Consider the following 12910-nt stretch of genomic DNA (forward strand, 5'->3'; position numbering starts at 1 on the left):
GCTTTGGCGCACATGCGACAATATATGTGCATGGAATAAGCAAAAAAAGTCCCTTACCAGCTTTGATAAATTCCCCTCATCATTATCATAGTCCCGGAAGACCCTTTTAATCTTTTTTCCTCTTCTGTGGAATCTTCTTTGCTCCTCATATGCGTCAATGAGCCTTGGGTGCCCATGACCCTGTTGCTAGTTCTCCAGCTGTTCTTCTGTTGGACCATGTTTGGTAGATACCACCCACTGCAGACAGGGAACACCCCACAATATTTGCCTGGGAGCTCAGCTTTATTTCTATAAATTACATTGAAAAAATGCTGAGCTCTGACTGGTTGCTATGGGCAACAACAAGACCAATTTAATAGATCAGGCAGAGTAAGAAAACAGAAAGACGACCTGCACACCCCCCCTACCCCCAACCCAAACCTGCTGTACACCAAAGTATATACCGTATTTTTCGCCGTATAAGACGCACTTTTTCTTCCCCAAAACTGGGGGGAAAAAGTCGGTGCGTCTTATACGGCGAATACACCCCTATCGCGGCGGTCCCTGCGGCCATCAACGGCCGGGACCCGCGGCTAATACAGGACATCACCGATCGCGGTGATGCCCTGTATTAACCCTTCAGATGCGGCGATCAAAGCTGACCGCTGCGTCTGAAGGGAAAGTGACACTAACCTGGCTGTTCAGTCGGGCTGTTCGGGCTGTTTTGATTTCACCGCAGCGGTCCCGAACAGCCCGACTGAATAGCCGGGTTAGTTCTTACAGGACACCGGGGGGGGAACCTTACCTGCCTCCTCGGTATCTTCTCCGTTCAGGGATCCCCTGTATGGCCGGCGCTCTCCTTCCTCGTCATCACGTCGTCGCGTACGTGCGTCGGCGTGCGTAACAACGTGATGGCGGCGACGGAGAGCGAGGATACCCGGCCGACAGCAGAGACGTTCCGGAGCGACGGGGACACGGCGACAGCGATGGAGCGACATCCAGGGCAGCGGTGACGGGTCCGGAGCGGCGGGGACACGTGAGTACTACCTCCTATGCAGTGGTCTTCAATCTGCGGACCTCCAGATGTTGCAAAACTACAACTCCCAGCATGCCCGGACAGCCAACGGCTGTCCGGGCATGCTGGGAGTTGTAGTTTTGCAACATCTGGAGGTCCGCAGGTTGAAGACCACTATTGGGTTCAAAATCTAAATTTTTTTAGATTTTGACCCTAAAAATTGGGTGCGTCTTATACGCCGGTGCGTCCTATAGGACGAAAAATACGGTACTTATAGTGGATAAATAAAAATATTTATTATAAAATAAGTATTTGGTTTAAATAGGATGCTTGGGCGAGGACGCCCATCTGGAAGGTGTCAGACGGGCGTCCTCTCCTGCTCAATTCTGGATGAGGTAAAGTTTATCCCAAACTGGAATCTTGTCTAATATGGAGCCAGGACACACGATGAGTCTTCATGAGATCCTCAGATGTTAGGAGCCTCAGATGATATAGATGTCATGGGGAGTCTCAGGTGGTATATATGTTATTGGGAAACTACAGTGATGGTATTAGAGTTCCCCTATAGATGTTGTGCTGCCTTTTTAGGTTAACTGCATTATAATGATAGGTTGTGTAGTGTACCACTGCCATCTAGTGGCAGAAGTTAATATCAGCTTTACTTACAAAGATAGTTTATACAGACAGGAAGTGACCTTTGTTCCAGGAAGCTCTTCCACCATCTTGAGGTCATTCTTCCACTGGGCAGGCAGCATGTATCTATCTCTCCCATGAGGTTTGGGACATCATCACCTGTAAGTGCCTTTCTGCTTAGTTATTCGTCATTTATGCTAGGCTAATGATTCCATGTGTACTGATATGTTGTTATTGTATTGTATTGCAGTTTCACAGACTAAAATAAAGTTGGAGTCCTCTGGTGGACAATACAAGCATGGGCTTCTGTTTACTGGAGTCTCTAACAAGTGTTTAGCTGTCCGTTTAGAACCACACATAGTCAGTGTTTTGAGAGCGGAACAGTGAAAAGGTGATAGCACAACAAGCTTGGAGATAGTAGTTGCTGCACAGACAGAATGAGTCTAAGATCAGGAAGTCAGTATAATGCTGAAGATCAGCTACCCGGGACACATCAAGGCAGGGAGAGCGCGCCAAGTGTCCAGCAGGATGATGTACGCTCACGCTCATCTAGATCAGCAAGGTCCAGTCAGATTTCATCAGCAAGTGCCCTTTTTGCCAGGGCTCGCGCCAAAGCAGAGGCTGCTCGCGTTCAGCTAGAATTTGCTGAGAAAGAGGCTGCCATTATGAAGGAAAGATCAGAGAAAGAGGCTGCCATTATGAAGGAAAGATCAGAGAAAGAGGCTGCCATTATAAAAGAAAAAACTGAACAGGAAGCAAAGTTGCATATTCTTCAACGTCAGTGTGCAGCCGCTGCTGCAGCAGCAGAAGCAGCAGCTTATGCGGATATTGAGCGGTCTGGAATGGAATCTATCCACGAAGGCCCAGATGTGCCCGAGAAACCGCTTTCCTCTGCAGAACGCACTAGGGCGTATGTCCAAGATATTTCAAGTGGCAGCTCAACAATACCGTTTCTCAATCCAAAGTCAGCTGAATTTAAACCAAAACCATCAGTACTCCTGAGCGCACGAAAACAAACCCATGAGGCTGGCAGTACCAGAGTGATAAAAGAAGAATCCTCACCGCAGCAACCCAAACACCAGAGCATGCAAGACGTCACTAAATATCTTATCCGTAAAGAAATGGTTAATACAGGCTTCCTCAAGTTTGATGATTGCCCAGAAAATTACTGGGCATGGAAGGCTTCTTTTCTGAATGCAGTCAAAGACTTGGACTTAACAGCAGCTGAGACGCTAGACCTGATGGTAAAGTGGCTTGGGTCTGAGTCTGCAGAGCATGCAAGAAGGATGCGCAGGATACACCTATTTAACCCTTCAGTAGGACTCGATATGGCCTGGCAAAGGCTAGAAGAAAGATATGGATCACCAGAGGCAATTGAAGGTGCTCTGATGAAAAGACTGGAGTCTTTCCCTAAGCTAAACAGCAAAGACAATTTAAAACTGCAAGAGCTGGGTGATATTCTTTGGGAAGTCCAGTGTGCCAAAGAAGAAGGTTATTTAAGGGGACTTGCACATTTAGATACTGCCAACGGTACTAAGCCTATAGTGGAGAAACTACCTCACCACCTGCAAGAGAAATGGGTGAGTGTTGGAGCTAAATACAAAGAAGAACATGGTGTCCCCTTCCCCCCTTTCTTTGTGTTTTCTAGGTTTGTACAGCAGCAAGCTAAGATGAGGTGCGATCCCAGTTTTTCCTTCATCACCAGCAGCCAACTGCCTAAGGCAGAAAAGCCACCTAGATCCTACAATAGGACTTCAGTGATCACCCACAAGACAACAGTTCCCTCTGAGGACCCAGGAGATTCAAGCAGCTACAAGGTAAACACCTTTGAAGGCCCTGACAGACTTTGCCCACTTCATAAAAAGCCCCATCCTCTAAACAAGTGCAAAGGGTTCAAAAGTAAACCTATCAAGGAAAGGTTAGCCTTTCTTAGACAAAACGGCATATGCTTCAAGTGTTGTGAATCCACCAAACATATAGCTAAAGACTGCAAAATACAAGCAAATTGCTCAGAATGTGGCAGTGACAGACACATCTCAGCTCTGCACCCCAATACTTTGCATCAACCATTAGAGGTCACTGAAACCCCAAAAGATGAGGGCAGGGAGCAAAAAGATAAATCAGCTATCCCAGTAATGTCCAAATGCACTGAAATCTGTGGTGACAGTACAAATCCACGCTCATGTTCCAAGATCTGCCTAGCAACAGTGTACCCCACAGGGAAAAGAGAAAAGGCAGTAAAGATGTATGTGGTTCTGGATGAACAAAGTAACAGGTCGCTGGCAAGGTCAGAATTTTTTGATGCCTTCAACATTACATCAAGTGCAGTTCCATACACCCTAAAGACATGTGCAGGAGTGATAGAAACTTCAGGGAGAAGAGCTACTGACTTTACTATTGAGTCTCTTGACAAGAGGATCCATCTCTCACTTCCCACTTTGATAGAGTGTGATATGATACCAGATGATAAATCAGAGATCCCTACACCAGAAGTGGCCCTTCATCATCCTCATCTTAATGCAATATCTCACCTTATTCCAGCTGTCCAGACAGACGTCTCTATTCTTCTACTTCTTGGAAGAGACATTCTACAGGTGCATAAGGTACGCCAACAAATTAATGGACCATTTAATGCCCCCTATGCGCAAAGACTTGACTTGGGGTGGGTTATAGTAGGAGAAGTTTGTTTGGGAGCAGCTCATCGGCCTGACAGTGTCAACACTTCTAAGACATCTGTGTTAACAAATGGACGCACGTCCCTTCTCAGTCCATGCCAAAACAGCTTTGTTGTTAAAGAAACCCTAAAACCATACTGTGGCTCTCCTTCCAGTTATGATAGGAATATTAGTAGTGGTCTGAAGACCGACAATTTAGGGAACTCAGTGTTCCAGAAGACAAAAGATGATGACAAACAAGCAATGTCCATAGATGATCAAACCTTTCTCCACATCATGGATAAAGAGACTTTCCAAGATAAGAACAACAATTGGGTAGCCCCTTTACCTTTTCGCAAACCAAGGTGTTATTTACCTAGTAACAGAGAGCAAGCCATGAAGCGCTTAAACACACTACGCAAAACTTTGCAAAGAAAGCCTGAAGTGAAAAAAGACTTTACAGAATTTATCAAAAGGATGCTGGACAATAATCATGCTGAATTAGCACCATCACTGGATAAAGGTAAAGAACACTGGTATCTGCCAATGTTTGGCGTTTACCATCCACACAAGCCAGATCAAATAAGAGTTGTGTTCGATTCCAGTGCTCAACAGGAAGGCATTTCACTAAATGATGTACTGCTGAGTGGCCCAGACCTAAATAACACACTTCTGGGTGTCCTCTTACGCTTCAGGAAGGAGCCTATTGCCTTCACAGCTGATGTGCAACAGATGTTTTATTGTTTTCTAGTGAGAGGACCATCGAGACTACCTGCGTTTCCTGTGGTACAAGGATAACGACATAGATAAAGAGGTAACAGAGTACAGAATGAGAGTACATGTTTTTGGTAATAGCCCTTCCCCCGCTGTTGCCATATATTGTATGCGGAAAGCTGCCCAGAAAGGTGCAGAACGTTATGGTCAAGATGCCAAGCACTTTGTGATGAGACATTTCTATGTAGATGACGGACTTGCTTCAGCGAACACACCTGAAGGAGCAGTTAACATTCTCAACAAAGCAAAACAAATGCTGGCAGAGTCTAATCTGCGACTACATAAGATTGCCTCTAACAGCAAACAAGTCATGGAAGCTTTCACCGCAGAAGACAGAGCTAAAGACCTCAAAGACCTTTGCCTGGGAACAGACACCCTTCCATTGCAGAAAAGTCTAGGCCTAAGCTGGGATCTAGATAAAGACTGTTTTGTGTTTCAGGTTTCTTCAGCAGAAAAGCCATTCACAAGAAGAGGGATCCTATCCACTGTTAACAGTCTCTACGACCCTCTCGGGTTTGTGGCGCCAGTCACCATAAAAGGTAAGGCCTTAGTTCGTGAACTGTCAAGTGGAGAAAGTGAGTGGGATGCCTTACTTCCACAAGAAAGACTCCATGAGTGGGTCCAATGGACAGAGTCTTTACAAGCCTTACAATGTTTACAAATATCCAGGTGTTATGTACCTCTTTCATTGTCACAGGCCTGCAAAAAAGAACTGTACATCTTTTCAGATGCATCTGTTATAGCAATAGGTGCCGTTGCTTACTTGAAGGTAAGCGATGTAGGAAATATCTGCCATGTTGGATTTGTTATGGGAAAATCCAAGCTAAGTCCTAGGCCAGCACACACAATCCCACGTCTAGAGTTATGTGCAGCTGTACTAGCGGTTGAACTGTATGAGCTAGTGAGAGACTAGATAGACCTAGACCTAGATGCTGTGAAATTCTTTACAGACAGTAAAACAGTCCTAGGCTATATCTGCAACAGTACAAAGAGATTCTTTTTATATGTTTCTAATCGGGTGAACAGGATCAGACAAACAACACGTCCAGAGCAATGGTTCTATGTGCCCTCAGAACAAAATCCTGCAGATTATGCTACCAGGCCTACACAGATAGACTGCCTTCAGAACTCTATATGGTTCTCAGGTCCACCTTTTCTGTATCAGATGGCTGTAGATACTCCTGACACCAATGTTTACCCTTTAGTGGAGCCCGAAGCTGATCCTGAAATTAGGTCAGAAGTAGTAAGCTTCAGTACTAAAGCCCTTGACGCTAGACTGCAGCCACATCGTTTTGTAAGATTTTCGGACTGGAAGAGACTGAACAGGGTTATAGCGAAGTTAATCCATGTTGCCAAAAGCTTCCAAAGGAAACTTAATGATGATCAATCTGGAAGTTGGAGAGTTTTCCATGAAAGATTGAAGTAAAAGTCACGAAACAAGGGACTGTTAAAGTGTACGCCAGACCAGTTTCTGATGTCATTGTTCTCCTTTGAGTATTTCTATTATGTTATTGGCTCAATACATAACTAAGAGCTTGTCACTGAGAGTTTTCAAATGTGACATTTGCCACGAGCTGAATTCCATTCTGTGGATTACAAATGGGGTAGGAGATAGTTTGGCCTAGTGCGGCTTCTCCTATCTGAAGATGGGTTTATGGACAGAACTATTTCTTCATGTGGATTACCAGCTTGAAGTGCCACAGCCAAGAGACACTGATATTGTGGACTTATGTTATAGTTTGTTACTAGTTCTGGTCAGGAACACAATATCTTATTAATATGTTTTTCCCTGTACATCAGATATGTATAGGTAGTGATATAATGTATTATATCAGGCAGGGAGTGTGCTGCCTTTTTAGGTTAACTGCATTATAATGATAGGTTGTGTAGTGTACCACTGCCATCTAGTGGCAGAAGTTAATATCAGCTTTACTTACAAAGATAGTTTATACAGACAGGAAGTGACCTTTGTTCCAGGAAGCTCTTCCACCATCTTGAGGTCATTCTTCCACTGGGCAGGCAGCATGTATCTATCTCTCCCATGAGGTTTGGGACATCATCACCTGTAAGTGCCTTTCTGCTTAGTTATTCGTCATTTATGCTAGGCTAATGATTCCATGTGTACTGATATGTTGTTATTGTATTGTATTGCAGTTTCACAGACTAAAATAAAGTTGGAGTCCTCTGGTGGACAATACAAGCATGGGCTTCTGTTTACTGGAGTCTCTAACAAGTGTTTAGCTGTCCGTTTAGAACCACACATAGTCAGTGTTTTGAGAGCGGAACAGATGTTATGATGACCTAGAAAACAATGGACAAATAAGACTTCAAGCCAAAATTTTCAGAATGTGACAGTAAATAAAAAAGAAAAATAGAAAATGACAATACCTTATTATGGAGCCAAAAACTCTCATGAAACAAACAAAAAACAAAAAGATACAGCTTCCTCAGGATGAAGAGACATCCCTCATCACACAGGACCCATCTGGCTCATACGTGAACTGCTCAGGATCAGGACTGACGTCCGTCATAATGCAGTCCCCGTCTTTGTCGAAGGTGAACTGTGGATGGTTCTGCTGTTGTTGTCTTCTCGCCCTCAGCTGTCTTCTCTTCTTCACCGCTCCGATGTTACGCCTCCCAGACTCCATTCTCACCATCTTCTCTCCTCCTCTATCCCACTAGACTCCATAGTTTTCCTCTTCATAGCGCCGCTATCCAGACTCCTTACACTCAAAATGAGCAACCCACACAGTTTTCAGGCAGTGCGGGCCCTTCATTCCTAGGTCTATAAGGGGCCCCTGATCACTTATAATGGATTATTCTTCCAGCTGTATGTGCTGTGTGTCCTGCACTGTGCGCTGGATTATGGGGGAGATTTATCAAAAACTGTGCAGACGAATAGTTGACCAGTTGCCCATAGCAACCAATCAGATCACTTCTTTTATTTATCAGAGGCTTTTGTTAAATGAAAGAAGTGATCTGATTGGTTGCTATGGGCAACTGCTCCTCCTTTCCTCTGCACTGGATTTGATAAATCTCCCCCATTATTACCAACTATCATTTAGAGCCTGATGTAAATGATGTACAGCAGCCAAACCTCAGCTTCTTCTGATGCTTTACTTTCATTTGTCAGGATTTGTGAGAAAATAAATAAGAAAAAAACTTCTTATTACACTTACAGTAAGGACATGCTGGCAGTTGTAGTCATGCAGCCTTGTCACCCACCTGCACATCTCCCGCTCGTGCTTCATGACTGCAACTTCCAGCATGTCATGCCACGCGGGCGGGAGATGTGCTTGTCTCCCACCTCCTTTGCAGCAGGTCCTTACTGTAAGGGCATGCTGGGAGTTGCAGTTGTGGGGCAGGTGACAAGCTTATCACACGCCTCCACATCTCCCGCTCGTGCCTCATGACTGCAACTCCCAGCATGTCCTTAATGTAAAAGCATGCTGGAAGTTGTAGTCGTGATACCAAAGGGGAGGGTAGGGTGGCCCATACCTCCCTGGGCCTTGACATGGGCTAAGGACCACCATACCCCTCCCCCACCACCCCTTTAACCCTTTAACGACGCAGGGCGTATATTTACGTCTTGCGCCGGCTCACGCGATATGAAGTGGGGTCGCGCTACGACCCCGCATCACATCGCGTTGGTCCCGGCGCTCATCAACGGCCGGGACCCGCGGCTTATACCACACATCGCCCTTACCTGCCTCCTCGGTGTCCGATCGACGAATGACTGCTCCGTGCCTGAGATCCAGGCAGGAGTAGTCAAGCGCCGATAACGCTGATCACAGGCGTGTTAATACACGCTAGTGATCAGCATAGAAGATCAGTGTGTGCAGTGTTATAGGTAAAAAAAAAGTTTAAAAAAGTGTTAATAAAGGTCATTTAACCCCTTCCAGAATAAAAGTTTGAATCACCCCCCTTTTCCCATAAAAAAAAATAAAACAGTGTAAATAAAAATAAAAATAAACATATGTGGTATCACCGCGTGCGTAAATGTACGAACTATAAAAATATATTGTTAATTAAACCGCTTAGTCAATGGCGTACGCGCAAAAAAATTCCAAAGTCCAAAAAAGCGTATTTTGGTCACTTTTTATACAATTAAAAAATGAATAAAAAGTGATCAAAAAGTCTGATCAAAACAAAAATCATACCAATAAAAACTTCAGATCACGGCGCAAAAAATGAGCCTTCATACCGCCCTGTACGTTGAAAAATAAAAAAAGTCATAGGGGTCAGAAGATGACATTTTTAAACGTATACATTTTCCTGCATGTAGTTATGATTTTTTTCCAGAAGTACGACAAAATCAAACCTATATAAGTAGGGGATCATTTTAATCATATGGAACTACAGAATAATGATAAGGTGTCATTTTTAACGAAATATGCACTGCGTAGAAACGGAAGCCCCCAAAAGTTACAAAATGGCGTTTTTTCTTCGATTTTGTCGCACAATTATTTTTTTCTTCCGTTTCGTCGTGAATTTTTGGATAAAATGACTGATGTCACTGCAAAGTAGAATTGGTGCCGCAAAAAATAAGCCATAATATGGATTTTTAGGTGGAAAATTGAAAGGGTTATGATTTTTAAAAGGTAAGGAGGAAAAAACGAAAGTGCAAAAACGGAAAAACCCTGAGTCCTTAAGGGGTTAAATAAAAGACATAACCACTGTTTAGGTAAAAGGCTACGGCTGTTTATTGAGGGTAATCATTAACTTAATAAGTAAACCAATAAATTAATTAATAAATAAATAACCAGTTAAAAACCATAATCAAACATATAACTACCAGTGTATACTCACTCAAACCACAGCTGTCCACCCAGAAAACTCTGGGTGACACCCCCACACGCATGCCTGCATGCCTACCCCAAAACCGTGCCCTTCTGAATAATATTTTGAAGTCCCGTGTTAAAAATGTCAACACCAATCATAGACAAATGTACATTGTCCAACCTGCATAAAGCTGGAATAAAACCTTCCAGATCTACATGTCTGTAAGAAAAACCCCCAACTGATTTCATAAACTTCTCCATGCTTCTGTTCAGACGCTTGAGAATTCTATATCTAAATTGCTCCTTTTTCGATGCCCATGAAAGTCTCGGGACTATCTCAGAAAACACCATTTCGGCTGAGGGAAAAGTGTCTTTAATTGCAAATGTTGGCCCTCATTTACTTAGAAAATCGGGTTGTAAGTCTATCTTGCTTTCTTACCCGACTGCTTTTTTCCCCTGGTATTTATTTATTATGTCGCATCCTGTTTGTCGCACGTGGGTTTTGGTGGTTTTGGTTTCCAACTCCTCTGAGTTGTCAGTAAAAAATCCACAACAATTCAACAAATTCGGGTTGGAAACTTTTATAAATACGTGGGAAAGCTCAGAAATGTCGGGTTACGCCCCTTTTTTTAATTTGGGAGAATCCACATCGGGTCCGTCGGGAAAAAATGTTGCATCGTGTCGCAGACTGGCGCACGATGTCTGCGACATGTTGCAGACAAAGATGCGCCAAAAAAAACCCCACAAAACAAGTCGGGTTTAGAATAGTAAATGAGGGCAATTGTCTGCTTAAAACTTTGAAATAATAGGGATGTGTTCATTTTTCCTTTATCATTTCCGCCTACGTGTAAATTCAACACATCCGGATTCAGCCATATAGAAGCTTTACTCAAGCAGAAATCTAATAATTAATCCCAATTTAAACCTCGCTTGCCACCCCAGAAGACACAGACGTTATTAACAGGGAAACTTAGGTTTAAACCATACGGCCTGACTGCAGCTTGTCTCCTGGCCCAATGGACGAAGAAGTGTCCCAAAATCCAAATACTTGTGGTTGACTCTCCTGAAAAAGAACCAGTTGTTATTCAATTAGCAGTTCAGGGCGGATATATATTTTGTATCTGTCAGATTTCCATCTGCCCAATTTTTTGTTATCATCTGCTGACATACCAGATAATGCAGCTTCAGTTGCAGCCCCAATTCTGAAGGAATGGGGGCTAACACCTAACCTACCAATACCCAACTGATTTGCACATTTTTTTAAATATATATTTAAATTGAAAAGTGGTAAGTACTGAGCCATCCCATGTATAGATAGGTGTGAAGAGATAGCGGGGCGAAATCCTCTATCATTTTAACTGGGCATAAACTGTTACCAGGAAGGAGAAAGATATGCAATTGTTTATCCTTCCCAAGGGGGTCAGTTTTAGATCTTTTAATATTGACAACTAAGCTAGAGGCCGAAATACAAATGTTGTCTACCGATAATGGCAAAGATGACTCTAAGAGCCCACAAAAAAGCTAGAACAAATGTTGTTTGAAAGAGAACAGATTCATAACTATTTGAGCAAACTAAGGGACAGGTCTTCCTCAGTTTTACAAGCATAGAGAAAACTATCGGGGGGGTCTCTGATCCTTGCAGGACCTTGTGCTACGGTAACCCTTCATTATTGTTTTACTTGGTAGAATGAATTAATATGCTGTATCCCCATCCATTTCTGAAAAAAAGATATACCATCTAAGAAACTAGACACATAACTAGGTGATAGTTTTTAACTAACAATGTTGACATAAAATTCAGCGCACAATTAATATCTGTATTAGAATTTGTGTAACCTTTGCCTCTGGAGAATGAGCACCACTCTGACCAAAACTTACAATATTCCATGTAAGTTTTGTCTGAGACTGATTTTCTTGCGTACTGTTGTATTAATCCCAACCCACATCCCACAAGTGGGTTGGACACTGTATACCTTCCTTGGTTGCTTTGGGGCATACCCTAAGGGTAGCCTTCTTTTTAACCATTCAACTATTTATACTAAGTAACATGTCTGATATTTTTTCCTGTGGTAAAGAGAATAACATATACAAAGTTTCAATTTCAATACCTAAGAATTTTAACCTCTGACAAGGCAAAACCGTCTTTTCTAACGCTAAAGGCACGCCAAACTTACTACATATTTCCATAAAAGCTTTGAAAAAACTGTGGATATTGAACTATCTCACCCACTGGGCACACTTGCTTAACAGACTATACTAAAAAGGAAGAAAATGCTTCAAAGTAATAACAAGAAAGCCTAAAACCCATTGGGAGAGCTTTGTCGAAGTAGAATTTGTTATCAATTTGAAAACCAAGGGAATTAAACCCTGACTCTTTTACTGGCAATAATCTAAATGCTGATTCGATGTCCGCCTTGGCCATTAAAGCTCTTTGGCCTATTTTTCTCAGTTTGGCCAAGGTGGAGTCAAATGACGCATATTCCACCGGAAGGTTGTCAATATTTACTGAGTCATTCAGGGATGATTTTTTTCTGGTAAGATAAGTTAGGTATAATACCCAGTGGTGATAGTCTGAAATTCTTGAAGGCGGGGGGGAATCAAACGGGCCTTCTACTCTACCTTCCTCTACTTCTTTCTTAATTTTGTCTCTATGTCCGTATGTTGCGCAACAGATTTCAAGTTGTCCACCCAGATACACCCCTCTCCAGCAAATTCAGGTTTAAAGAAACCAATGGAAAATCCTTCTATTAATAAATTAGCTTTCTGAGAGTCTGGGAGCCTGCTTAGAAATGGTAATATGTTTTTGAGATTCACCCGAGTCCAAGCTCCTTGAAAGCGCTTCCCTGCTAGAAAGGGTTGTTCTGGGTCAACAAATAGATTTTCTTGAAGCATTTTTGTGACTGTATGATTTCCCCCGCAATGAGAACATTTGTGGCGATACTTGGTGGATACAGGTGGAAGCCCAGAGGTGATAAACCACATGTCATTGCTTCCTTCATACTGACACCTGGCACAGACGAGGAGGGGAGAGGATGTGGATCTGCTGCTTCACCTTCAGAGCCCTGATTGGTGAT

General features: G+C 43.1%; 2 protein-coding genes across 2 annotated transcripts; both read left to right on the plus strand.

Annotated features, from left to right (window-relative positions):
• Window positions 1-1657: 1657 nt before the first annotated feature.
• Window positions 1658-5079, plus strand: LOC130298418 (uncharacterized). The gene is made up of 2 exons (XM_056551334.1): window positions 1658-1788; window positions 1878-5079. The coding sequence occupies exon 2, from the start codon at window positions 2065-2067 to the stop codon at window positions 5077-5079; it is 3015 nt and encodes a 1004-aa protein (XP_056407309.1). The 5' UTR covers window positions 1658-1788; window positions 1878-2064.
• Window positions 5080-5110: 31 nt separating this feature from the next.
• Window positions 5111-7341, plus strand: LOC130298419 (uncharacterized). Its single transcript, XM_056551335.1, has 2 exons — window positions 5111-7120; window positions 7210-7341. Exon 1 carries the CDS (start codon window positions 5111-5113, stop codon window positions 5966-5968), a length of 858 nt encoding a protein of 285 aa, XP_056407310.1. The 3' UTR covers window positions 5969-7120; window positions 7210-7341.
• The last annotated feature ends 5569 nt before the right edge of the window (window positions 7342-12910 follow it).

This window comes from Hyla sarda (genome assembly GCF_029499605.1).
Source record: "Hyla sarda isolate aHylSar1 chromosome 10 unlocalized genomic scaffold, aHylSar1.hap1 SUPER_10_unloc_1, whole genome shotgun sequence".
NCBI lineage: Eukaryota > Metazoa > Chordata > Amphibia > Anura > Hylidae > Hyla > Hyla sarda.